General features: G+C 41.4%; 2 protein-coding genes across 8 annotated transcripts; one reads left to right on the forward strand and one right to left on the reverse strand.

Annotated features, from left to right (window-relative positions):
• Positions 1 to 73: 73 nt before the first annotated feature.
• On the forward strand, positions 74 to 17828 carry LOC100649329 (inverted formin-2). 6 transcript variants are annotated; one of them, XM_020863222.2, is made up of 25 exons: positions 7099 to 7199; positions 7289 to 7404; positions 7924 to 8083; positions 8207 to 8240; positions 10037 to 10178; positions 10282 to 10461; positions 10579 to 10974; positions 11058 to 11246; positions 11359 to 11420; positions 11493 to 11681; positions 11777 to 11948; positions 12044 to 12151; positions 12229 to 12299; positions 12398 to 12524; positions 12648 to 12900; positions 13021 to 13145; positions 13213 to 13354; positions 13453 to 13587; positions 13709 to 13859; positions 13935 to 14062; positions 14147 to 14272; positions 14381 to 14535; positions 14633 to 14990; positions 15061 to 16649; positions 16723 to 17828. In XM_020863222.2, the coding sequence occupies exons 1-25, from the start codon at positions 7133 to 7135 to the stop codon at positions 16987 to 16989; spliced, it is 5442 nt and encodes a 1813-aa protein (XP_020718881.2). In that variant the 5' UTR covers positions 7099 to 7132; the 3' UTR covers positions 16990 to 17828. The 6 variants fall into 6 exon arrangements, 3 of the variants coding, with proteins under 3 accessions (XP_020718881.2, XP_048262197.1, XP_048262196.1); XR_007224217.1 differs by lacking the exons at positions 7924 to 8083; positions 8207 to 8240; positions 10037 to 10178; ... (18 more) ...; positions 15061 to 16649; positions 16723 to 17828 and adding exons at positions 74 to 177; positions 246 to 403; positions 753 to 855; ... (7 more) ...; positions 2336 to 2441; positions 2506 to 3448; XR_007224215.1 differs by lacking the exons at positions 7924 to 8083; positions 8207 to 8240; positions 10037 to 10178; ... (18 more) ...; positions 15061 to 16649; positions 16723 to 17828 and adding exons at positions 246 to 403; positions 753 to 855; positions 954 to 1064; ... (7 more) ...; positions 2506 to 2805; positions 2895 to 3448.
• On the reverse strand, positions 17201 to 23911 carry LOC100649449 (ecdysone 20-monooxygenase). Of its 2 annotated transcripts, none has more exons than XM_048406251.1 (11): positions 23735 to 23911; positions 21029 to 21159; positions 20420 to 20566; positions 20087 to 20285; positions 19676 to 19863; positions 19395 to 19593; positions 19151 to 19313; positions 18890 to 19056; positions 18727 to 18805; positions 18379 to 18576; positions 17201 to 18298 (listed from the first exon to the last, which is right to left on the reverse strand). In XM_048406251.1, exons 1-11 carry the CDS (start codon positions 23770 to 23772, stop codon positions 18191 to 18193), a joined length of 1617 nt encoding a protein of 538 aa, XP_048262208.1. In that variant the 5' UTR covers positions 23773 to 23911; the 3' UTR covers positions 17201 to 18190. The 2 variants fall into 2 exon arrangements, with proteins under 2 accessions (XP_048262208.1, XP_012164110.1); XM_012308720.3 differs by lacking the exon at positions 23735 to 23911 and adding an exon at positions 21810 to 21925.
• Between the last annotated feature and the right edge of the window lie 83 nt (positions 23912 to 23994).

Raw genomic sequence — 23994 nt, forward strand, 5'->3', positions numbered from 1 at the left:
CTATTTAAGTAGAAGTAGTTTACTTAGTTTTTAATATGTTGCAAGTACAAATTGATCATTTATTAATCCATCTACTGACTATAATGTGGATTTCTACTATAAATGAATATACTGCCACCAGAGGACGTATTCATGTACAATTGTATTCATGGTAAATAGTCTAATGAACTGATCAAGGTAGTATATGCAAAGGTTGATCGCTCTCTTTGTCTATCTACATACACATTTAAAATGTTTGTTTATAGTTGATAATCGTCCTAACAATACTAAGAATCATGGATTATGAATTTAAACTAAAAACTGATACAGATCGAACGAAAGTCGAAGATCTTTTTGAATTCGAAGGATGTAAAGTTGGAAGAGGAACTTATGGGCATGTCTATAAAGCTCGCAGAAAGGAAGGGTTAGTGTTTCTAACCTAACATAGAAGATTGCGTAGCATTTATTACTATTATATTTTACATGAATAAGAATAATCTTTAATTTTTCATAAATTGTATAAATCTATAGGAAATATCTTTTTGTTATTAGAAGATTGTAGCTTTTACCTCAATGTTTAAATAAAACTAATTCCTATACATGTTTTGTATGGTTTCTAGAATTATCTACATATAATATACACAATGATTTATTTTAATTACTCTAGACATTAAGTACATTACATAAAATATTTATACAAGGTGTGAATTCTTTTCATTTTGTCCTTTTCACTTTCTCTGATTATAATGCGTATATACTTGACATTTGAATAGAGTACCAGATAGCGAATTAAAATCTCGGCCAGACACAAAGGATTTTGGCCTAAAGCAGATTGAAGGTACAGGTCTTTCAATGTCTGCATGTCGAGAAATTGCAGTAAGTATCGATTCTTTTTTTTATATGTACACTCTAGCATTATATGTAATAATAATAATAATTTTATTACAAATATTTTGATATGCTCCTTTCTACAGTTACTTAGGGAACTAAAACATGTAAATGTGATTACGTTAATTAGAGTTTTTCTATCACACATTGATCGCAAAGTATGGTTACTATTTGACTTTGCTGAACATGATCTATGGGTATGTTCATGTTTATTACAAATACTTCCTTTCTTGTAGAATACTAATAGTTTCTTATTTTAATCCATAGCATATAATAAAGTTTCATAGAGCAGCAAAGGCTAATAAAAAACCTGTTATGGTACCAAAGGGTATGGTAAAATCTTTATTATATCAAATTCTAGATGGTATTCATTATTTACATTCCAATTGGGTGCTTCACAGAGACTTGGTAATTTATTATTATTTGTAAACACTATACATATATGTGTAATACTTTATGTATGATTAACTTGATATATTATAATTTAGAAACCAGCAAATATCTTAGTAATGGGAGAAGGAAATGAAAGGGGACGTGTAAAAATTGCAGACATGGGTTTTGCTAGATTATTCAATGCCCCATTAAAGCCTCTTGCAGACTTGGATCCAGTTGTAGTGACATTTTGGTATAGAGCACCAGAATTGCTTTTAGGTGCTAGACATTACACAAAAGCTATAGGTATTTTGTATATATTTAAAAATTAAAATTAGCTATTCGTGCACAGTTGCTTCCAAGTATTTTTATTCTATTATTTCAGATATCTGGGCAATTGGGTGTATATTTGCAGAGCTTTTAACTTCTGAACCTATATTTCATTGTAGACAAGAAGATATTAAGACTAGCAATCCGTATCATCATGATCAATTAGATAGGTAAAAATTTTGTTTGATATATTACTATGTTCATAACATAGAAAATAACACAGAAAGAAACAAATTTCTTTGATGTTCAGGATATTCAATGTGATGGGATTTCCTTTGGAAAAGGATTGGGAAGATATTAAGAAAATGCCAGAACACCCTACATTATTGAAAGACTTTAAAAGATCAAAGTTAGTATTTTTGTAAAAGTAGTTGTCTTACAGAAAAATTAAAATTTGTAACTTAATTTTAATTTAAATATAAATCTTTTTACAGCTATGCAAATTGTTCTCTTACAAAATATATGGATCGACATAAAATTAAACCCGATAGTAAAGCGTTTAATCTGGTGAGGCTAAGTAAAATATTTTAAGCCTTAACCATTTTTCCGAATAATAATATTGATTTAAATATTTCAGCTTCAAAAACTGTTAATGATGGATCCAAATAAACGAATAACTTCCGAACATTCTATGCAAGATGCTTACTTCCAAGAAGAACCATTGCCAACGCAAGAGTATGTTTGTAACGATTTATGTGATGTTGTGTCAATCATATCGATCGATTACTGGTAAATCTAGAGTCAATCTAATTAAATAATGTTGTAGTATATTTGCCGGTTGCCCTATTCCTTATCCGAAACGGGAATTCTTAACGGACGATGATACAGAGGAAAAGACTGAAAACAAAGCACGGCAAAATCAACAACAAACTGTGAGTGTATACAGATTTATTCGTGTAATTGGGTTCCCTTCTTACGAATTTCGTAAAATTTTAGCAGCAAAATCAACAACAACAAGGGAATGGCGATCATAATCATGGACAAAACGCAAAGCGAGTGAGACTCAATGGTCCTCACGGGGCTCCAGAATTTCATCAACATCAGAGTCACGCAATGACCCATCAACAGCCTCCAGGGATGGTTTATTCTACAGCACAACCAACGCAACCGTCAAATTTTCATCAACGTTTTTAAACGATTTCGTTTGAACGATTGATAGAGCAATTAAATTATCAGTTTACTGATTTAATCAATTTCTGTATCAATGAACAGACCAGCGACTCCTGTATATTCACAGTATGATAATATAACTTTATTTATATATTGTATACATGTACATGTCTTACAAACTACTTTTTAGACTTTACATGCATTTCAAATTTCAGAAATATCACATTTACGACACGTTAGTAATATTACTGAAAACAATATATCGATTTCTTGCCCCTAATAAGCGACATCAGTACATTTTTGGTAATTTCAAGAATGTAGACATCTGAGAAATCATACAGCTCCTAAATATCCTTGCGTTTACTTTACGTTTAACTGCTAATCAAACGAACAAACGAAATATTATATTGGTAGGATAAGGGAAGAATAAATGGTAGCCAAAATCAACCCGAAAAAGGTAGAGTTTGAAAAGGGAGACGAATGAAATGAGAAAAGAATGCAAATTGGAAAGTACATGTGGAGTCTTCATCCAGAGGATGACGAAGACGAGTGATGTTGAATTGAGCGAAGGGAAAGTACGCATGCGCGGTAAATCATTCCGCAGCAAGGTGGCGGTCCGTCGTGCCGCGCGCTCCTGAAACGCAGTTTCCGTGAATCGGTGCTTGACGAAAAAAGTGTGCGTGAACCGCGTGTTACTGCGATCGAGATGCCGATCAAACTACGGTCCATTTATTCGCCAGTCAGCTCGTTGTTTAAATGAAAATAAAAGGTGAGAAACATCTTACATATCGAACTATGTACGCGACTTTTCTTTCCTACTATTCCACGTTTTGTCAAGTTCCATTAATCTAGAAGATGAGCACCTGTCAAATCTGGTCGCGTTCCCTTTTTTTTTTTTTAGCGAGGAACACTGTTCTCGATGAAACTTGCTTGATTCGTTAGTATTGGTTCAAAATAATTATTATCCGGGTATTTTTTACTTTTTCCAATTTATAAAAGTGGTCTGTTGTTTTGACAAATTCAATAGCGCACGCGTTATTTCCAGTTTCGAACGAATACGAGTATTGCACAATACTAAAAAATCTCTTGCGTAATAAATAACGAAAGAATTCTAATCGTGTTGTATAACATTTTAAAAAGTGATGCAGTATTATTTGTCGATTTCTCACTTCGATTTCTCATACAGTAAATGAACACTCGATAATGTTTTTCAAGCGTTGGTGATGAAACATAATGTTTCTTAGATTTTGGTCGGTAGCTGCAAACCGTAAACAGAGATATTTTGCATAGCTGCTAATATTGCGTAATTAAAAGCCATAAAATAGGTATTTTCCCTTAAAAGCACATTTTTCGTAACAAGGAAAAAAAAACTATAGAAGTTGAGATTTTCAATTTTAAAAATCAAGAAACATTATAAATACAAAAGTAAAAGTAGTGGAGGGGGAGGGGGCGATCCTGACCACTATAATCCAACAACCAGTTGAGGGCCATGACCACGTTGCGACAAGGTAACCGCAATTAACTCGGATCGATGTATTAACCGAACGATTCGAAATTCTAACTGTTTCCGAATCGTGTTGAACAACCATAGCAAATATGTTAATACAGTTAAGACGATACACGGTACATATACGTACATATATGTATATTTAACGCGAATTAATCAAAACGTGCTATCCACCAAACGCGATTCGTCGTAGACATATGTAAATGTTTATGTTTCCTGAGAATTTTGTTATTATATTCGTGACAAAAAGCAAAAGACAGAAAAATTCAAGGAAAGATAGGCATTTTGTTTCGCACAAGGACGTTCAGAGTATTCTATTCTAACTTTCACACGAAGACAAACATGACGAAACTAGCAATCTCGTATCCTCATATCTTAGTACGAAGATCAGTACAAAAGATGTTCGAGACTTTGTATCAGAAACGTTACCCTAAGTATCCGTACCCTGAAATGAAATAAAAGGACGCTGATCAGATAATAGAACGATGCATCGATCATCGATAATTCCATTGGTCTCTTCGTAGCTTGTTACCAGAAGATTCAGGATAGCCCTATGGTGCGGGTCTATACATGGAGATGGTCTCTGTTCGATATACGTTTTCTTTAAAGGAATAAGTAATCAAGGTACGATTCGGAAATATCGCCGTAGATCGCACACTTGTTTCTGGAGCTAATATCAAAATGCCGAACAATGATAGTTGGAACAGCGAAGTGCCATTCCCGTCTATAGCTGTAAAGATCTATAGAAAAATCTATCTTGTCAAAACGTGAACGCGTCCACGCGGACCTACAGACCGCGATCTTCCGTGAATTCGAATCGCGAACATGACGTGATCGCGATTCGCATGGAATTCTCTTTTCGGTGACGAACGTCCGAGAAACGACATTGGCGATGGTCGAAACTTCTTTTGTCGGTAGTGAAAGACGTGGGAAGAGAGGAGAGCAGATTGTCGGTGAACAGTGAACACACACTTAACTTCGCGCTGTCGTACGCGAAAGAGAACGAGAACAAGAATGAGAGACAGAGAAGAGAGGCGAGGTCAACAAGGTACCCGATATGGTATCCCACGTCCGTCGAGAGTGCTATTTCATGTATATGTATGCCTAAATATACACGATACACACATAAATTCGTACACGCGTTCGTAAGATCGTCTCTGCTTGCCTCTAAGTATTAGGAATCGTCACAACTGAATTACTAAATGTAATATTATACACGGCTTTGCGATTGCTTTTATCGCCGTTCCTTTTCGTTCGACCAAATTTCATCGATCTTTGGTTAGGTCATTTGGTATATTCGTCATATCTTCGTATAGGAACGCCTGTAAGGCGATACGTTCGACGGATCGGTTTTCGAGCGATATCCTCACCCGAAAGATTCATTTTGGTAAGGCACCATAGAGGACGAAGCTCAACATCGAAGCGTATCTTTCTTTTCATTCTTTCTTTTTCTTTTTTTTTTTTTCTTGTGTCAATGTATCGGATCGCGCGGCCTTCCTAAGATGGCCAGTGCCACCGTAAATGCAGACACGCAAGTGCGAACTTGGAGGTCGTCGGTAGGAACGATTGCAGGAAGCACCGATGACTTAGTACGGCTGCAGCAAGGCGTACCAGCATGAATCATTTCTACCAGCTTCTACTGCGCTGCCGATATATTCGGAAACGTACTCGCGAATCTCCCTTATTTACGATTAGTAGTCTATTGGTTCTCGTCGTTTGAAACAAGTATCGTCTGCATCGGTGTTCGAGAGCAATCGTAACGCGTTATTCGAAATTACATATGCACTGCAATTTTCAGATCTTTCGTCACGAGCGAAAGTCAATGTATCGACGAGAAATTTGCTCTTAGCTCTATCGACGCGATCGATATAGAACGATTCATCCAGTATTTACTTATACGTATATATAATACGTACTCCTTAATCGTGGCCCTTAATAATATTCAAGAATCTATTTTTAAACGTGACTAGAGGTATGCGCATGCATACGGTGACGCAATCCTATGGTCTTTCCCCTATATTTCCCTCTCTCCCTTTCCCCTCTTCTTTCTCTCTCTCCCTTTCACTCTTACTCTTTCGCGCCTCTTCACCCCTCTTTTTCTTTCCGCTGCTTTCCTCCTTCTCTCTCTCTCTTTCTCTCCCCTTCCACTGTACGATTGTCTCTCTTTCTTTTCTCGTGTCCTCCAACGTAAGCAAGTATTTACACTTATGTATTCTTCGACGACGTACATATTTCTACATTCACGGTCTTGCGAAGCGGGAGACTTCATTTTTCGTACAGCGACACTACCTTCCTTCATTTCGATCTTGCTTATTCTCGCTCCTCCATTCATCCAACACAGCATACCGAATGAATATCGAAATCTCCAACGAAATAACTTCGATATGCTTTAAAAATCGAAAATAAAGTCCTCGACAGTCGTCACTTACCAGATTCTTCCCTTTTCTATCGGAGTTCGATAATTGGACTATAAGTTGCGGCCTCGTACGAGACACGCATAAAGAAGAGCGTGTCACGTTGACGCTCGATCTAGACCTCGTTCTAATTCAACTTGGTTTTATCTTGTTTATTTTGTTAATAGAAATTGAAGCGTTTCCGTGGAGTCGTAGAGTGGCGAGATGTTTTCAGAGGATGATCGGTAACGTTAAACTTCAAGCTTCATTGAAATCTCGTTAGATCGTCGAACCGTAAATCCGTAACAAGTATGACGATATATCAACTCGTGATTCGCAAATTATGGTAAAAGAAGTTGACTGGCCGTTACGAAACGCTATTAGACACGGTATATTAGATTCTTCCTTCTGTGTAACGTAATTACATTTATGCGCTACTTTGTTAGTTTATCGAGTTATCGCGTAATTAAATGACGGTAACTTTTGAAACTCGATCAAAAGTGTTTTCGTTTGTTTCAGATTCGGAGCAGAAGGTTTCTCAAATGCAGCCGATATGGATTCCCACGTTGGTCTCGACTATATCGTGGATAATCCCGATTACTGCGTCAAGCTCGCCACGGGTAAAATTATTCAATGTTCTCGATAGCTCGAATGTCAGATAACCAGCTCCGATTGCATCCTATTAATCGCATATCTCGTTGAATTTCAGCCTTGGACACAGCGTGTCCCTCGGTTAAGAAGCAAGTGGTAGAATTGCTTTCGGCGCTGTGTGTTTACAGCCAGGATGGAAGACAGAGAGCTATCGATACTCTTCACGCGTATCAGGTGATCGAACTTGAGTAACAAATTCGAGCATGGATCGGTTCGTTCGTTCGTTCGCAGAGTAGTGAAGTATTACCTCAAAGAACCGCAATTTTTATCGCGTTGGTATTAGGTAGCGTTTAAATGCAAGGTTGTCGTATCTGTTCGATGCAGACACAAAGAACGCAAAGTGGCGTGCTAAGTTTGCGTAAAAATCACAGTTCAAGGTCTCTCTCCGGCAAACAAAGGACAATAGATATAGTTGCTTGGAATCTCCGTTCGCGAGAATCACCAGGCCTACGGCTACGCTATTGCACGCTACACAAACGGTGATTCTATGCGACACGTTTTCTTATCGGAAGCCAATTCGTTCTTTATATCGCATCGCAAACAAATTTTGAAAGTCGCAACGCCGAAGTTGGTGTTCGCGCGAGCGCACTCGTCACAAACGCGAACGAGAACATTTAACGTCTTTTACGTTTCTTTTTTCTTTTGCATCTTCGTTTCGATAGCGGAAAAATAACGATCGGTGACACGTTGCAGAAAAGGAAAAATGAACGATATCGATTACGAATCGTGGTGGAAGAGTTGCAGAACGCCACTGCCGAAGATTATCGGACCGCACTATTGGCATTCATAAACTGTTTAGTCATCTCTACGCCAGTGCTGAAGGATCGCATAAGAATTCGCAACGAGTTCATCGGTTAGTAGGCAGATGTTGAAATTTTCCAATCGCTTTTATATCGTTGACGATGTCTAGAATAGATGTATCTGAGAGGAGAGAAACGAGCAATATAACCTAACACGTGATTTATCTCGGTTGCAGGTTTGAAGCTCCTTCCGATTTTGAACGAGCTGCGGTGAGTACAGTACGACGACCTGGATTTATGACATTAACTGATTAACACCTTAACATCGTTGAATAATAAATAATAATGAACGTTACGAAAGGGCGCTTTATTGTACCCACACCTTCTCATTTGCACTTAATGCATCGTTAATATCGCGCATGCATCGAGCGTCGCATCGTACGCAACTAGCCAGAATTATTAAACGATTCCATCGAGGATTGGTTGACTAACGAAGCAGGAATACATTCAGCCTATGCGATGTACGACAGTTGCATGCACTAATCCAATCATCGTGTTCGCATTTCCGTTCTCCCTCTCTCGTTTTCAGGTGATCACATTTCCACCTATTCTCGTTTATGCATCCATACGTACGATCATCGCGTCATACCGCGATATCTTTCGCTTCGCTGTCGTGCGCAAGCGAAACAGAAGTAAGACGAACTGGACGAAACTATGATTGGAACTACAATTATTTGCGTCGAATCGCGAACTCGCAGTTTTGTCCTTTCTGTTTAGCCCTCTACAGGAATAGTACGATCTGTCATTCCTCCGCGGGATGACGGACGAACAAACTATTCTTGATCGAGCAAAACCAATCACGTGGAAGCTGCTTTAAATATCGATCGAGAAAATCACCGGTCAGGATTTACGATAAAAGAAATCGTGACCGACACGTCCGATATCGTCAACGTTTCGTCGGAACGAAATCGTGCTTCAACTTCCCTACAAATTCTTGTCGATCTTTCGATTCGTTAAGTCGTGTCCGTAACAAGAACGTTAGAACGATGCGACTACGATGCGTGAAAGTTAGCGGTTTATCGATCGCGCGTATCTACGTATTCGGAAATCGTTCAATTTAGTTCGTCCCGTTGTCTGTTCCTGTCTTTTTCGCCGAATTCCTCGCAGAATTCACCGTTCTACTCGTATCGGAACGGCGCGCGATCCAAAACGCAGAGAAGGTGAAAATGAAGGAAAGATAGAGAACGAGGAAGGCGAGGAGAAGATGGAAATCGCGTGCGAAAGCGAAAGAACGTTCGCGCAAAACGGAGAGGAGCAAGGGAAAAAAGAAGAACCGAAATACGTGGCTCGAAGGGAGAGAGAAAAGACCGAATTAACTCTCCGCGAGTATGCTCGAGCCGCGATGAGATGTAGCTATAGCTGGTACCAACGGACTCGGCTGGAACGCCGCCGCGCCGTGATACCTCTCATTCGTTTGAATATTTATACTCGTTGCATGCTCGTCGAGATCGTTCGAAATCTCATAATTCGTCGTCGTCTCGCGTTTTCTTTCGCCTTTTACATGTCGCGTACGGCCTTCGTCGAGATACACGCATTTAGTTACGCGTTCACTACGAGCGAAACAATTTAACGAACCTGTTATCGCAGTTTCGACGATACACGTACGATATGTAGTGTTTAGTGCGAAGTGATATTCTAAATTTTATCTTTTGATTCGAGACGATTCTTTGCGTTTAAAAGTTAGTCCTCTGGATGATCGTAAATACAGTAACCATATCGCACCTATGTCAGGAGCGTAAAGCGTAAGGTACGATAAATCGGTTGCTCCGTGTGCGTCAGCTCGCTTTGTTTCGCATAAAAAATCGGCGAAACGAAAGAGAGTAGGAGAAATAGGATCGAATCGCGAAAGCAAGAAAACCAGAGAGAAGGAAAAATCGGTAGGATAAAGAAATAGAAATTGTAGAGAAAACAGGCTCGTGTCGAGCGAGACGAAAATAGAGCGAAGAGCTCGACGTAAGGGCTTAAAACGTACCCGGATCAGGAAGGTGACGCGATTGTTCTTGCAGGAAAAGCCACGCACCGGATCTGAGAGTGCAACTCGATGTTTTCGACGACCAACGAGAAACCGACGAGGAATTATCGAATCACGGACCACCTGGAATCGATCTTTCTTCCCATGTGGATGTCTTTTACGCGATCTTTGGACAAGTAAGAACTCGATATCGTTAGACGAAACTTTGCAGACGTTCTGTTTGCTCTTCGCGTTATTAGATACGATCGATAACTTCTGTTCCGCGTCCACTTTATCTAGATCGCTGATACACCGCAAGAAATACCATTCTTGAGTATTCTCCAGCATCTGTTACGGCTGGATCCGAAAGATGCTGCTAGCGATCTAGCATGGGATACGGCAGAGACGTTGGTTCATAGAGCCACGCTGTTGGAGAATCGAGAAGACGCTACCAAATTGTTGCGCTCACCTAGTCTTCAGGTAATGACTTGCCTTACAATTCCATTCCCATCGAATTTCCTCCTATAATGGTTCCGTCTATTTCGCTTTTACCATCCGTTTACCAACTAAGAAATGAACGAGTAATTCATTTTCCAGACGAATCTCTGTTGTCACTGTCGAGGTACCGACCAGACGTGCGGAGCCTCCCGAAAAGCGTCGTTATCGGTGAACAATTCAACGACGCCTCTGCCACCTTTACCGCCTCCTCCTCCACCTCCTGTACCCGTTGATCCGTCAGGTACAAGCTCGCCGACACAAAATCGCGTTTTACCACCACCTCCGCCTCCACCGCTTCTTACCGGCAACGTTACGTACGCCGATGCATCGATGGATCCACCGCCAATGCCGCCGCCGTTGCACGCATTACCGGTCACACGAGTACCCACCCCCGAGCCGCAGAATAATCACGCGAGACTACTGCCACAACAGGAAATACCCACCCCCAAGGCAAAAATGAAAACCATCAATTGGAACAAGATACCAAATCACAAGGTTCGCTTCTTTGCTCAACGATCTATCGATCTCCGCCGCGCCCATCGATATCGTTTTATCATTTTGGACACCATGATTCCTAGGTGATTGGGAAGCGCAACATTTGGTCTCTGGTTGCCGATGAGCATCAGAATTCCCCCATGGCGGATATAGATTGGGCAGAGATGGAAGGGCTGTTTTGTCAACAAGTGCCGCCGGTATTACCAGCAGCCTCGTGCTCCTCCTACGGGGCAAACTCCGATGCCGAGAGACGACGTAGGGAACCGACCGAGGTACTACGTATTTACGTATTTGCTATGTAACTACCTAGATTTTTGCGCCAGTCACTCGATCCGCATCGCCAGATGAATTTCCTTTCACGAATTTCTTTCCAATTTATTTCAGATCGCGCTTCTCGATGGCAAGAGGAGTTTGAACGTTAATATATTTCTAAAACAGTTTCGAAGGTAAGTGATCTATCGCGATCTTCTATCCGAGACGTAGAGATACAGATCGAAAACGTTGCCGATGATTTCCAGTTCGAACGAAGATATTATTCGGCTTATAAAGGACGGCAGTCACGACGAGATCGGGGCGGAGAAGTTGCGCGGCCTTCTAAAAATTTTACCGGAGGTCGACGAACTGGAAATGCTCAAGAGCTTCGACGGGGACAAGTCGAAGCTCGGAAATGCCGAGAAATTCTTTCTGCAACTGATTCAAGTACCAAAGTAAGTATCTTCGACGTAGTTTCTTATCACGTGTATTATAATAGATGGGGGAAAAATTGAAATGGAAATAAAATTCGCCCGGTGTGCCTTGCCAGTTACAAACTACGCATAGAATGCATGCTGCTGAAGGAAGAATTCGCCGCTAATATGAGCTATTTAGAACCAAGCATCAATTCGATGATCCTAGCTGGTGAAGACTTAATGACGAACAAGCCACTTCAAGAGGTGTTGTACATGGTTCTGGTGGCCGGAAACTTCCTCAATTCGGTACGAAAATAGAACGAAACCACTGGCGTTCGTTGGAAAATTGACGCGCGCAAATGCGAACACGTAACTAAAATTATCGTCGTCTATGTACGTAGGGTGGTTACGCTGGGAACGCCGCCGGAGTAAAGTTATCCTCTTTGCAAAAAATAACTGAAATTCGGGCGAATAAACCAGGAATGAACCTTATACATTACGTAGCTCTGGTAACGTATATTCCTCGTGTTTCTTCGTTTACGCGTATCGTTTCTAGTTTATGTTCGAACGTTTCGTGCACCCGTAGCAAGCCGAAAGGAAGAGGAAGGATTTGCTGGATTTCGCAAAGGGTATGACCACTCTGGAAGCCGCTACGAAGTAAGTCCTTCGCGAAAATAATCTACTCGATTTAAACAACAGCTAAAACGTTCTCTCTTTTATCCTTTGTCGTGTGTGTGTGTGTTGGTGGTACACAGGACCACAACGGAGCAATTAAACAACGAATTTAACGCACTCGACACAAAGATCAAAAAGATCAAGGCACAGATTAATTTTCCTTCGACGGAAACCGACATACAGGAACAGATGGCACAATTTTTGCAGGTACCGCGTCTTTAATGATTACTTGGTTGTTGGTAAAACAAAGAAAAAGGAAAAAGGAGGAAAACGTTAGAAAATCATCGAACGTGTCAAGAAAGTCTGATTAAACTCGCGCTTTTGTCGTAGATAGCGGAACGAGAAATGAGTCAATTGAAACGAGACATGGAAGAACTCGAAACGTTAAGGCGATCGCTCGCCGAATTTTTCTGCGAAGACAGCAACACTTTCAAGATCGAGGAATGCCTCAAGATATTCCATCAATTTTGCCAAAAGTTTAATCAGGCTGTCGCAGAAAACGAGAGACGTAGAATTCAAGAGGAACAGATATTGGCAAGGCGCAAACAACGAGAAGAACAACTTTTGGCTAGAAAACGATTACGTACGTCATATAAATATGTATAATCTTTGTCCCCTTTTCTTTTCGTCAAGCCGTACATTAGCCTTTCTCTTCGATCGTTACTTCGTATCACAATCGCGTCGTTTTACCCAAATGTTACAGTGACCAATAACCAACAACAAATCGAGGCGCCAACCTCTGAATCTGAATGCAATTTAATTGGTTACGATCCTTTCGATCTTGCTAGCGGTTTACCTCAAAGGAATTACGGTCGTCCCGACGTTAAGGTATACGTTTCTCAGCTACTCCTACGAATCAACGAAAATAACCATGTTCAACTTCTGCCCGATTTAGATCAAAAGACTGCAAAACGGAGCTGTCACTTCCGACGAAGATGTCTCGATAACCGGGTCGCCTAATATTCGACGACGTTTAGGTTCTTGTTCCGGCGGAATCGTCGACCAGCAATCTACCAAAGAAGAAACTTACTCGCCAGGTATTCCAACTTTATTCCTCGATCACGCGCGTTACCTTTCCATCGGACGCCACTTATCCTTCTTCGCTATTGTTCCGCGTCTTCTTTCACGTTCACAGATGTTACCCCGAACGGTACCCTTCGTCGTCGAAGAAGTCGAATACCCTGCGAGGATGACGACGGTAATTTAATGGACTTCTTAAGGACGTCGGGTCAAGACGGCACTCGTGAGAGAAAATCGTGGGGTAGCTTAGGTATAACCAAATCGTTCGCTCTTCTTTTACTTTAAGAAATTTGTTCTTCGTTTGTCTAAAAATAGTAGTAGTAATAACAATAATAGTAATAATAATCTTTTTCCCTTATCAACGAGCGCAGATCGGTCGTGGGCAAGAAGAGCACGCGGCCAGTCTCGCAGAAGCGATCTATTAAACGCAGATTTCTCGATCGATCGCGAAAGGCCAAGTTCTCCGTCACCTTTACTCGAGAGCAAACCTTTCTTGCAAGAGGAAGAAACGAAACCGGCAGGGTAAGCAACGTTCCTAATGAATCAATCGTGATACGTGTGCTCTGTAAATATGCGTTTACGTCGAATCGTAAATAGGAAAGCATGGCGGCAGAAGATCGAGGCATGGTTATCGGAGAACGAGAAGGAAGACCGTGCAGGCGAAGAGCTGCAGAAAAAAGCAAGACAGTTGCACCATGCGAATCGACGCTCCTACGAAGACTCTGGTAAATATCGAGTACATGTGTACACACGTACTAGCATATATGTACATTGCGAAACGTTTTAAACCCCGTTGACTTAATGCGTAGAGAGCGAAGGCAAGACGAATATTCAAATCGAAGCTGGTTCCACCCACGATACGTACTCGGAAGTTTACGACTGGCGTCCGTCCGTTGAGAAGACAGATGTGATGCGCACGATGGAAGCTATCGAAGGTTATTCTTTCCTTGATATTGCACAGACCATCTTTACCATTTCTACCAAATTTCTTCCTAGTTTATAATTACGAATTGAATTCGAATACGAACTTGTTTTCGTTGCAGAAGCCGAGACGCATCCATCGCAGAAGGATAAGTCTCCTTGGCGAAAGTCGAGCCTAAACGTACCAAATAGTATGGAAGAGACTGACCCGCGTTATTCTCGCAGGCTAAGATCACGACTGAGCGCGGAAAACGTGTTAACATCCAGCACTTTGCAGGTTGATACATTTATTCGATCATCGAGTACCGATTCCCCTCTTGTCAACAAAAAGAAACGATTGCAAGTTTTGTCTTCTGCTTCTCTTCTTATTGCAGTCGATCAAAGAGGAGGAGAGGAAGAAGAATAAGACCACCGACGTCGTGAATTCAAACCCTCAAGACGAGTTAACGATTTATCTAAGACAACCTTACGGCGATTCTCAAACCGCTGGATCACGGAGATTTTCGAAACTGAAGAAAGGCGCTGACGAAGAGAAGATCACCGATAAGATCGAGATCGATTCTGATAATATAGAAACACCTCCAGCAACTAGAAAGTTATTCAGCCCACCGAAAGAGGTGAAGCCAGTTGAGAAAGAACCGTGTAAAAGAGAACGTTGCAGCAGCTCTTTTCAAAGCAGAGACTTTAAGAATCCAATGTCGAAAAATGTAAATAACACAGACTTCGGAATAGGTAAGTGGTGTAAAGCGTTACGGTTTCTAGTAATTTCGTTACGGTTGTCATTATCGCTGATCCGTTTCAGGCAATTTTGATCGTTACTCGGCGGCAAGGAGAACACGAAGATACAAAAAAAATCAAGACTCGTCAGAGAAAGACTCGAAACAAGAGTCGATGGTCGATGCCGAGTCATTGGAAGCGAAACCAGCTGACCGTCCGCACTCTTTGCCACTGTCGGAAGAAGAAGGACACGGCGAGGATTCTGTGCCATCCGTTTGGCAAGAGAAATCGAAACGGCAGGCGGAATCCTCGAGTTCGTTCGATATCGACACTGCATTGGCAGAGATCGCTCGTTCCGGTGAAGATCTTCAACGATTGTCGCGACCATTGGTGCACCGAACCTCGAGGCTGCCGGTCAGTCAACCGTCAGCCGTCGTCGCCGTAACCAACACCGTTCTAAGTCCGGTGATGCAAGAATCTCGACCTCGAGAATCCTCGTTGACCGTTCTCGCGGAAAGAGCTGTAACTAGCCGCGAACGACAGAGGACCATGATCGATCCTAGTCAGGTAAAAGAGGCGATCAGACTGACCAACAATCCGCCGAGTCAGGTGAACGAATGTCAAAACGTCTCAACGTGTCGATCACGAAAGCAATCTCGATCTTTTGGTAAAAACGAATCCACCAACGATGAAATCGATCTAGCCATTACCGATTCAAATCGTTGCCAAGAAAACGCAGATCCCGACGTCGAGATTTACCACGACAAACGAGCCGAATCGACGCTGCGAAACCAAAGCAAGGTACAATCCGTACGATCCAACACGGAGGGTTCGGTCTTTCATCCTAGATTCGTGCCACCTGATATAAATGTCACCACTTCTACTCCCTCCTCTTTTTCTTTGTTGCCCGCTTCCGGGAAAGCTCGAGATCAAGAGATGAACGACGAAGGTTTCGAGGAAACGCAGAGTCTAGTTTCCGAAACCCTCAGTCAAGAAACGTCCTCCGGAAATTACGAGACGGATACCCACGATTCGACGCGATGCTCTCCAGCCGAATTACGCTATTCTGGAACCGATAATCATCCTCCCGTTCACACCACCATCGACCACATCCAGGTAACCGAACATGATCCGAGCAAATCGATCGGAGATGCGACGTTAAAAACAATGTCGTCGCCGTCACCGCCGATCTCGAAAGGGTTCGAGAAACGAGCGGGCTCGATGAAACACACCAGCGAGAAGTCTAGCTTCCTTCCTAAACGAACAAACGCCTTAAAGCGGGACGTTTCAGTGAGAAAAGCGGCGGAGTCGATGCAACGAAATTCAAATCTGACGTTCCAATCGAACAACGGTCAGACGAGGAACGAGGTAGAACGTTCGGGATCGAGAAGCAGTCTTCGTAGTTCGCGAAGTTCCTTAAATAGCGCCACGTCGGTGAACACCGTACGAAATTTAGTTCCGAATCACGCGCCTCTTCGTACTTACACGTCAGCGATTTGCGCGTTAACCAACGATTTGCGAAAAAGTCCGTCACATAGTCCGTTGCCGCCGAAGAGCAACGAAAAACGTCGAACGAATCCACGCGCGACGGTCACTAGAATACCAGCGAGCAGAAGCAGTAGCAGCGGAAGCAGCGTGGGCCCAACCGCGAGAACCGCTCGCAAATCTCTCGGGGTAAGTATTCAGCTAGCCAGCTATCTTCTAATTTTGATGACAGCTTATGCAAAATAAATTGTCGTGTTTTCAGTCAACCACCGATGTGCAAAAAGCAAACAAAGGACGAGCGCTTTTCTCGCGTAGTAGCAGCAGCGGAAGCGGCAGTAGCATGCGTCCACAGTCTTTGCCATTAAATCGTGTAAACGTCGAAAAGGTGCCATCGTCCATCGCTAAAAGTAAGTTGATTCACCCAAGAACCGGAACCAGAAACCACAGTTTTATGAGACCGACAGCCGCAAGTGTGAACAAAGGTTCCATTCCGAATCTACCCAGAAGCATCAAAGGTTTGGTCAAGTAATAATTCTGTAGAAAAGGAAAAAGATTCGCTCAATACCGATTAACACGCATCGATAGCCGTTGGCGATGCCCTACATATGCTTTCTTGGAACACAAACATTATCTTTAAACACTCGTCAGAGTTTCCTCGTGGAGTTTAAATCGTTCGCTTTGACATAGAACATCGAAGTCATGTCGAGATCGTTCGTGGATGACGACATAGTCACCTTAAATTCATTATATATCAGTTCATTCAGAAGCATATACATATATCGAAGACAATGGCACTCGTTTGAAAGATATTAGATTACAGTATGAAATTACAATGTTTCAATGTGAAAGATTGGAAGATCGTGGAAAGTTAAACGATGACCTAATATTTATGGTATCCCTTCGGGTATTAAATAAAATACAATTGCTGCGATGTGAAAAATTCAGAGGTACGAGGACTATTGTAAAATACCCTGTACGTATGTCGCCAACCGTTATGTAAAAATTTCCGGAGATACAATATGCATATATGACATTACGCTTTACAGAAACTTACTAAAACATCGCGAAAACAGTGTTTGCTGAATTATATAAGTTATTCGCATCGCGTGAAATGCAATTATCTTAATCTGGATTTGAACAGTTAAGTTCCGAGTAAGTTAACGAGATAATGCAAAAAATAACTTATATGTACGCGAGTTTGTAGCCATCGTATACACTAGCTAATGTATCGAATAATTACTTTCAGTCTTTTCGAATTCAATTACATACACGCATGTATCATAGGAAATCACTAATAATCGATTAACTCGCACAGTACACACGCGAGTGTCGTTGATAACAAAAAAGAAATAAATATGTATTATGTAACTATGTTGAAAAAAGAGATTTTAATACCGACTGAAAACGGCAACGTCCTATATTCGCGCTATATTCGGAATCGTCTTATTCTTACACAGGATGCACAACGATATAGCGAAAATTCGTAAGTAGTTGAAAACAATTAGATGGTTAAAGAATAAGACGATTCCAAAGTACACGCGATGAAATGTAAAAAGCTATTATGATGTATCCGTATACTGTAACGATAAGTATTCCGAATTAGACGAACAAAAATTATTTACAACAAATAAATCATTCTACGAATAGGCTACGAACATAAAATAACGATCGAAGCCAACGATGCAAGATTTCGGTAATATATAAACAAGCATTCGGTTCATTATATTTTCTTAAGATCGATCACGGAAGCCAAGGGAGACCGGACCCTTTGGCGCGAGAATAAATTCAAATTGCAGATCAAGCTCTTCGTCCGCGATGATCTCGAACTCCCGTACGATCTGCGACAAAATTAAATAATTGAACGTACAACGATGCAACACCAAACGCGTTTCAAAATGTATCGCGCATAAAAACGAACCTTTGCCAAAATAAGCTGCAACGCGAGATCCACGAATCGCTTGCCCGGGCATATCCTTCTTCCAGTTCCAAAAGGCGCAACCAATAACGGTGAATGAGGATTGATAGACGTTAGCCATCTATCAGGCAAATATCTTCCGGCATCTTTAAAATTCTCTTCGTCCATGCCAGCTATCCAAGTGTGTAACAGGACCGTTGTCTAGAAGAAAAACGATGATTAAACGATGATCGAACGACGAGAAAGAAAAAGAGAAGCGAAAGAGAAGAAAATAAAAAGAAGAAAAAAGAGATAACCCTAAAGAACTGGTTTCTGATTAACACAAACAGAAGCACCACAGCCGTTACTCACTCCAGTAGTAAGATGATAACCACTTAGTTCGATGGGTTCGTCCAAAATGCGAGCGATACAGGTTGTCGTTGGAATCATTCTAAATGCGAAACGACATAATGCAGCCACACGTTAAGACACGTTAGAATCTTTTTAGAAAAGAAATGCATCGCGCGTTACGCACCGGAATGATTCGGTGATACATGCGCGCAGATACTTGGCGCGCCGTAAATCATCGATCGTCAAATCGCAGCCAGGCGGTGCCAATGAATAGGTCTCTTCGTAAAGTTTAGCTTGTACATCTGGATTACGGCCGATCAAATAGAATAGAAACACCAAGGTGTTTCCTAACTGTGCACAACCATGAGACGGTAAGCATGCAAAAATGAGAGACTATTGTAAAGACGAACTGCATCAAAATGCAGTAAAAAGATAACGTTCTCACCGTGTGTATACCAGCCGCTATGAAGTCAACGATAGCCGCCTTCTTATCGCATATATCGAGACTCTTTTGCTTTAAAATAGATTGAAAAACAGCCTCGACCGACTCGTCTCTAGCATCGTTTCGCTTCTCCAATATAGTGGCTTCGACGATCTCCGAAATGATACTGAAAACCAGCGATCTGTATAAGGCCTATCGAATTTTCAATTTATTCGCACGATACCGTCACGAACCAGCCAATACGTACTTGTATATCTCGTCCTCGCTTTCTATCAGTTGTTTGTACGCGGAAGTTGGTAATAATTTCCACAGCGGTAATCCGTAAAAGGCGTCCCGCGAGGCCGTAAAGTGTATCCTGACGGCTTCCGCTAATCTCGTAGCGAGCTCGCTGCTGGAATCTGGCTTTAAGAAACCCAAATGTCGACCCAAGATCAAAGTACAGGTGCCTAGACCGAAGCGAATACAGAATCCAAGTGAAAGATCACGTTACGTGTGTGATAACCACTACCGCGGTAAAGTATATCTTACTTTCGAGTCCCATTTTGTAGGCAAGCTCCTCGAAACCTATTACTTCATATCCCGTCCTTCGTCGACGAATCAACTCGATGAATGAATCTGCGGCGATGTTCAAAGCCGGGAAGAAGCCAAGAACGGTATTAGCACCCGTCAGTTCTGACGTAAGAGCTAACCGAAGATCGTGCCATGTTTGTCCCTGTCTATCGAATTATTCGTTCGTTTAAATCTAAATTAATAGCAACCTTCTCGTTTCTCCTACCAATGCTTTAAGCTTATAGATATTTTACGACTGTAGACGCTTCTACGAAGAACTTTATCCTTCCCCCCCTTTTTTTTTTATTACGTATGTGTACACACACAGAGGAAGTTCGTCGTTAAAAAAATCAAAAAAAAAAAAAGGAAGGAGATAAAGAAGATACTCACTCGTTGACCAAACCGAGATTCGTGTAACGATCCCGACGAGTTCGTCGATAATAGGATATGACCTCTTGTGGGGGTCGAAGTGGATACTTGGAATTTCGGCGGAGAATAGCTTCGATATCCTGACGAGAGAATACAGAGATCACAGGAAAATTCCATAATGCTTCCTCTTTACACAACGGTCCATATCGTTTGTTCAAATCTATTCTTGAATCAGAAACGATCAGCTATGTTAAAATGTGTAGGTATAGGAAATCGGAATCGGTTGTTCGCTACAACATTCGATGTTTCTTATCGTAACGAAAGCGACGAATATACCAGGGCCAAATTTCTTACCTTTGTAAGCATCGTGAACCTTGCTCAGCTTATAGTAGCCGATACAAGAAAAGATCCATCTGGTTCCGAGAATCGGTAAAGGATACGGTCCCGGTACTTTGGTTACCGCTTCGCGCTTCTTATCGTGCTTCTCCTCGCCGGATGGTACTGTGAACAGATGGCACAAAAACATAAACGATGGCGCGGAAAGAAAGCGATTTTCTCGAAACGTTCGAATCGATCTATGTACTATAGAGCGTATCAAGCAGCGAGCAATAATTTCTCAAGCAAGCAACAGGATCGCGTCGAACCACGAGGTTTAAAGTTAGAAAGGGGATTGTGATTGTATGCTGTACGCAAACGCGCAGCGCTTCGAATCGAAGGTCGCCCATACACGAAATATCATTTTCCTTCGACCTTTCAAATTTATACATAGCTATATATTCGAACACGACGTCGCGTGGAAAAAAGAAATTAGACATTATTCTATAATACGATGGCAATTACGTACGTGCACATTCTTCGTACTTTTTCTACTTGATTAGCGCGATTAACGATCCGTGTAAACGTACAAATTGATTTTCATAACGCGAACCCGATTAAAGGGTTATTATTATCAGAGAAACTTACCATTGCTTTTTTGAGACGTGCCGCTCCAAAACCACCAAGCTGGCCGATAGCTAGTAGCGAAGACCAATATCGTCAAAAGAGCTACCGCGATTACTTCGAACCAAGCGCTCGAGAGTAACATCTCGACACTCCTGTAAAAGCAGGAACAAAATCGCCCACTTGCGAATAATGTCGTTCGATCGCGACTATTCGAATGGGAAAGCAAATATTTGGAAGCTTGGTTATCATGTTACGAGATACCGATCTTTGAGCGAGAAGTACATATTGCGTACTTATTATCTCGCGGGCTCTCGAATCTTTAACCCGACGCGACACAACGTGACGTGACGCGACTTGACAAACAATTATTATTCTTATAGACGTTCGTTATCTCGACGATAAAGGGATATATCGAGAAAACAGTCGCAAACTCGACACGCGCATACCAAACGCTATGTATCGCGGTTATTTATATATTTTCATGTGACATCGGCTGCCGCGGCCGAAAAATTCGAATCGACGAACTGTAACCACGAGGTATAACGATCAACCGTGTCGCGTAAAACACGAGTAGGTATGTATACAGTTGAGACCCGGTGTAAAACTGTTCGATCCTAGATAGGTAGGGGGTTCGTTCGACCGGTCTATGGAGAACGATCGCGAAACAGGAAACTGATAGAGAGAGAGTTTGTTACGCTTCGAGAGAATATAGGAGAAGCGAAGCGCGTGTTAGTACCGCTCGCGGAAGGAACGCGGATCGCGATAAATCCAACTAGTCGTTGGCAAAAAAAAAATGACGCACCACCGCTGCTTCGAGTCCATTCGAAGTTGACTGACTGTCCCAGTGTTATTTACGGACCGGCGGTTTCTTCTATTTGCAGTGGGCTGATAACACGTGTCGTCACGATGACCCTGCTCTCTCTTTCACTCGCTAATCTCAAAGCTGTTACACGGATCGGAGAGAAAATGCCTAAATACCCGTCCCACCGATGTGATGTGAATGATACGATACATGATGACACGCTCGTCGGTTTGTGTACGTTTCACGTAACCAAGACCTGTTGTCATTGCGAAATGCGTAACTTGCCATGCTCGTATTATTAAAATTTTCGAAATACATAGTAAGGTCGAACAAATACGGCAGATTATTTTAGAAAAAAAAGAGAGAGAAGAAAAGAAAAGAAAAGAAAACACGGGATTCTTACATTTCGTTGGTGCACGAGTACTGTTGCGGCTAATTAAATCTAACATCGAATCGAAATGTCTAACATCGTCACTTTGTTACAGGTTTCCTCGCTACACGTTCCCCCGTGTTCTTCTAATTTTATACATACCTACTCTGAACGTTCTAAGATCGACGAGAAACACGTAACAAACCGATTAATGACAAAAATTATATAACATCGCATCGAACGATACGTATATTGCTTTGATTAATAACCAAATTTCTTATCGCGCCGTATGTATACGTATAGCGTATCGGTCGCGCGGGCAAAGGGGTGATCTAACTATTAAATTTACAATTTTACGGTCTATCTACAAACTATAAACGAAACTATGCTACAATTGGCTTGTTAACACTTCGAATTCGAGTATTTTATTATTTTATTCTGTCGTAACGTCTATTTGCGTAAATCGATGGCAGAGCAACTAAATAAATTCCATGGAAAAACTAAACTGGATAAGACGAAATGAAAGAAATGAACAATTTAAAAGAGACGGATAACGATCAAATCGATTTCAGCCCGTTTGCTTTATTACATTCAAATAACGATCATTGATCTAATCTAGGAAATACGAGTATAAACCAATTATTCGTTCCCACGGTATAAGCGCTGATCTACCACTAGAACCACATGCTCACACGATGCGATTCACACTATTTATTTTAAATACGTGTACTGTCTCGCTTTAAATGGATTTTGTTCACATAAATATGAAGCAGAGGCAAAAAGACGATATACAACGAGTGTTTCAATGACCCGCTAGTGCCCGGATAATCGACGGATTTGTTTAAATTCGCATATTCGTGTCACGGGTAATGATCAACCAGTGGATAAAAACAAGACGTTCTTGTACTTACGAAGGGTGCGCGTAGTCTGAAGTACAGTTAAAAAGAGACGCCAAACGTCGCGTCGTGTCGTCGTCGTTGAGATGATTGTGATGGTGGCGGTAGCGGTAGTAGTGGTGGTGGTAATGGTGATTGTGGTGGTGGTAACGGTGGTAGTGGTGGTGATGGTGGTAATGATGGTAATGGTGATAATGGTGATGGACTATGGTGATTTTGCTACTCCCAATGAGATTAACCGTAACCGTGACAACGTTGACGAAATGAAAAGCAATTCATCATATTGATAAATCTATTTTCCTACGATAAAAAAGGTGGCAGGCAAATTCTCGTCTTACATTTTATAAGATCAGATGTATAAATCGTTTTAAGGCGGCGAGAGACGAGAAAACTAAGAAATATCGTCAAATTTGCTAAAGTATATGCAATAATATGTATATTTAAAGATGTAAGACGTGTAACAAAAATGTTATAGTTTAGTTTACGTTTTTATACAAACAGAGATACAATTGGAAAAATCATTTACGATATTTACAATCGATGTTATTGCAAAGATCTCCAATGATCGGACAAAAGTAGAAATTTTTCGCAAATACGAGATACATACGAAAGGTATAAAAAAAGTAATCCGAAGAGAGCAACATGTACGGAACACTTACCCATATATATATGTGTGTACGTACGCATATACACACATACGGGTGGTATATCGTTGTACGAAAGGTAGTCGACCAACCAGGAAGTGATCACGAGCAACTGGTCACTCGCCGGAATTCTGTCCGTTGCGATTACACGCAATTTCTGTGTAGTCTGCTTTAAAATTGGAATTCCTCTCGGGATTCGTATAATGACATGTTATTAAAACGGGAATTTTCACGTGCGGGACTTTATTCAGTGACGAAGATCGTCGCGTGTGTAT

Source organism: Bombus terrestris, chromosome 5 (assembly GCF_910591885.1).
Source record: "Bombus terrestris chromosome 5, iyBomTerr1.2, whole genome shotgun sequence".
NCBI lineage: Eukaryota > Metazoa > Arthropoda > Insecta > Hymenoptera > Apidae > Bombus > Bombus terrestris.

Coding starts and splice junctions, on each gene's coding strand:
- LOC100649329 (XM_020863222.2), top strand. CDS start 7,133: ATGGATTCCCACGTTGGTCTCGACTATATCGTGGATAATCCCGATTAC. Junction 12,152..12,228: donor TTATACATTACGTAGCTCTG/GTAACGTATATT, acceptor GTGCACCCGTAG/CAAGCCGAAAGGAAGAGGAA. Junction 13,355..13,452: donor AGAAGAAACTTACTCGCCAG/GTATTCCAACTT, acceptor TCACGTTCACAG/ATGTTACCCCGAACGGTACC.
- LOC100649449 (XM_048406251.1), bottom strand. CDS start 23,772: ATGTGTGTATATGCGTACGTACACACATATATATATGG. Junction 19,057..19,150: donor TAGCGGCTGGTATACACACG/GTGAGAACGTTA, acceptor GGTTGTGCACAG/TTAGGAAACACCTTGGTGTT. Junction 18,806..18,889: donor TGTATCACCGAATCATTCCG/GTGCGTAACGCG, acceptor TTTCGCATTTAG/AATGATTCCAACGACAACCT.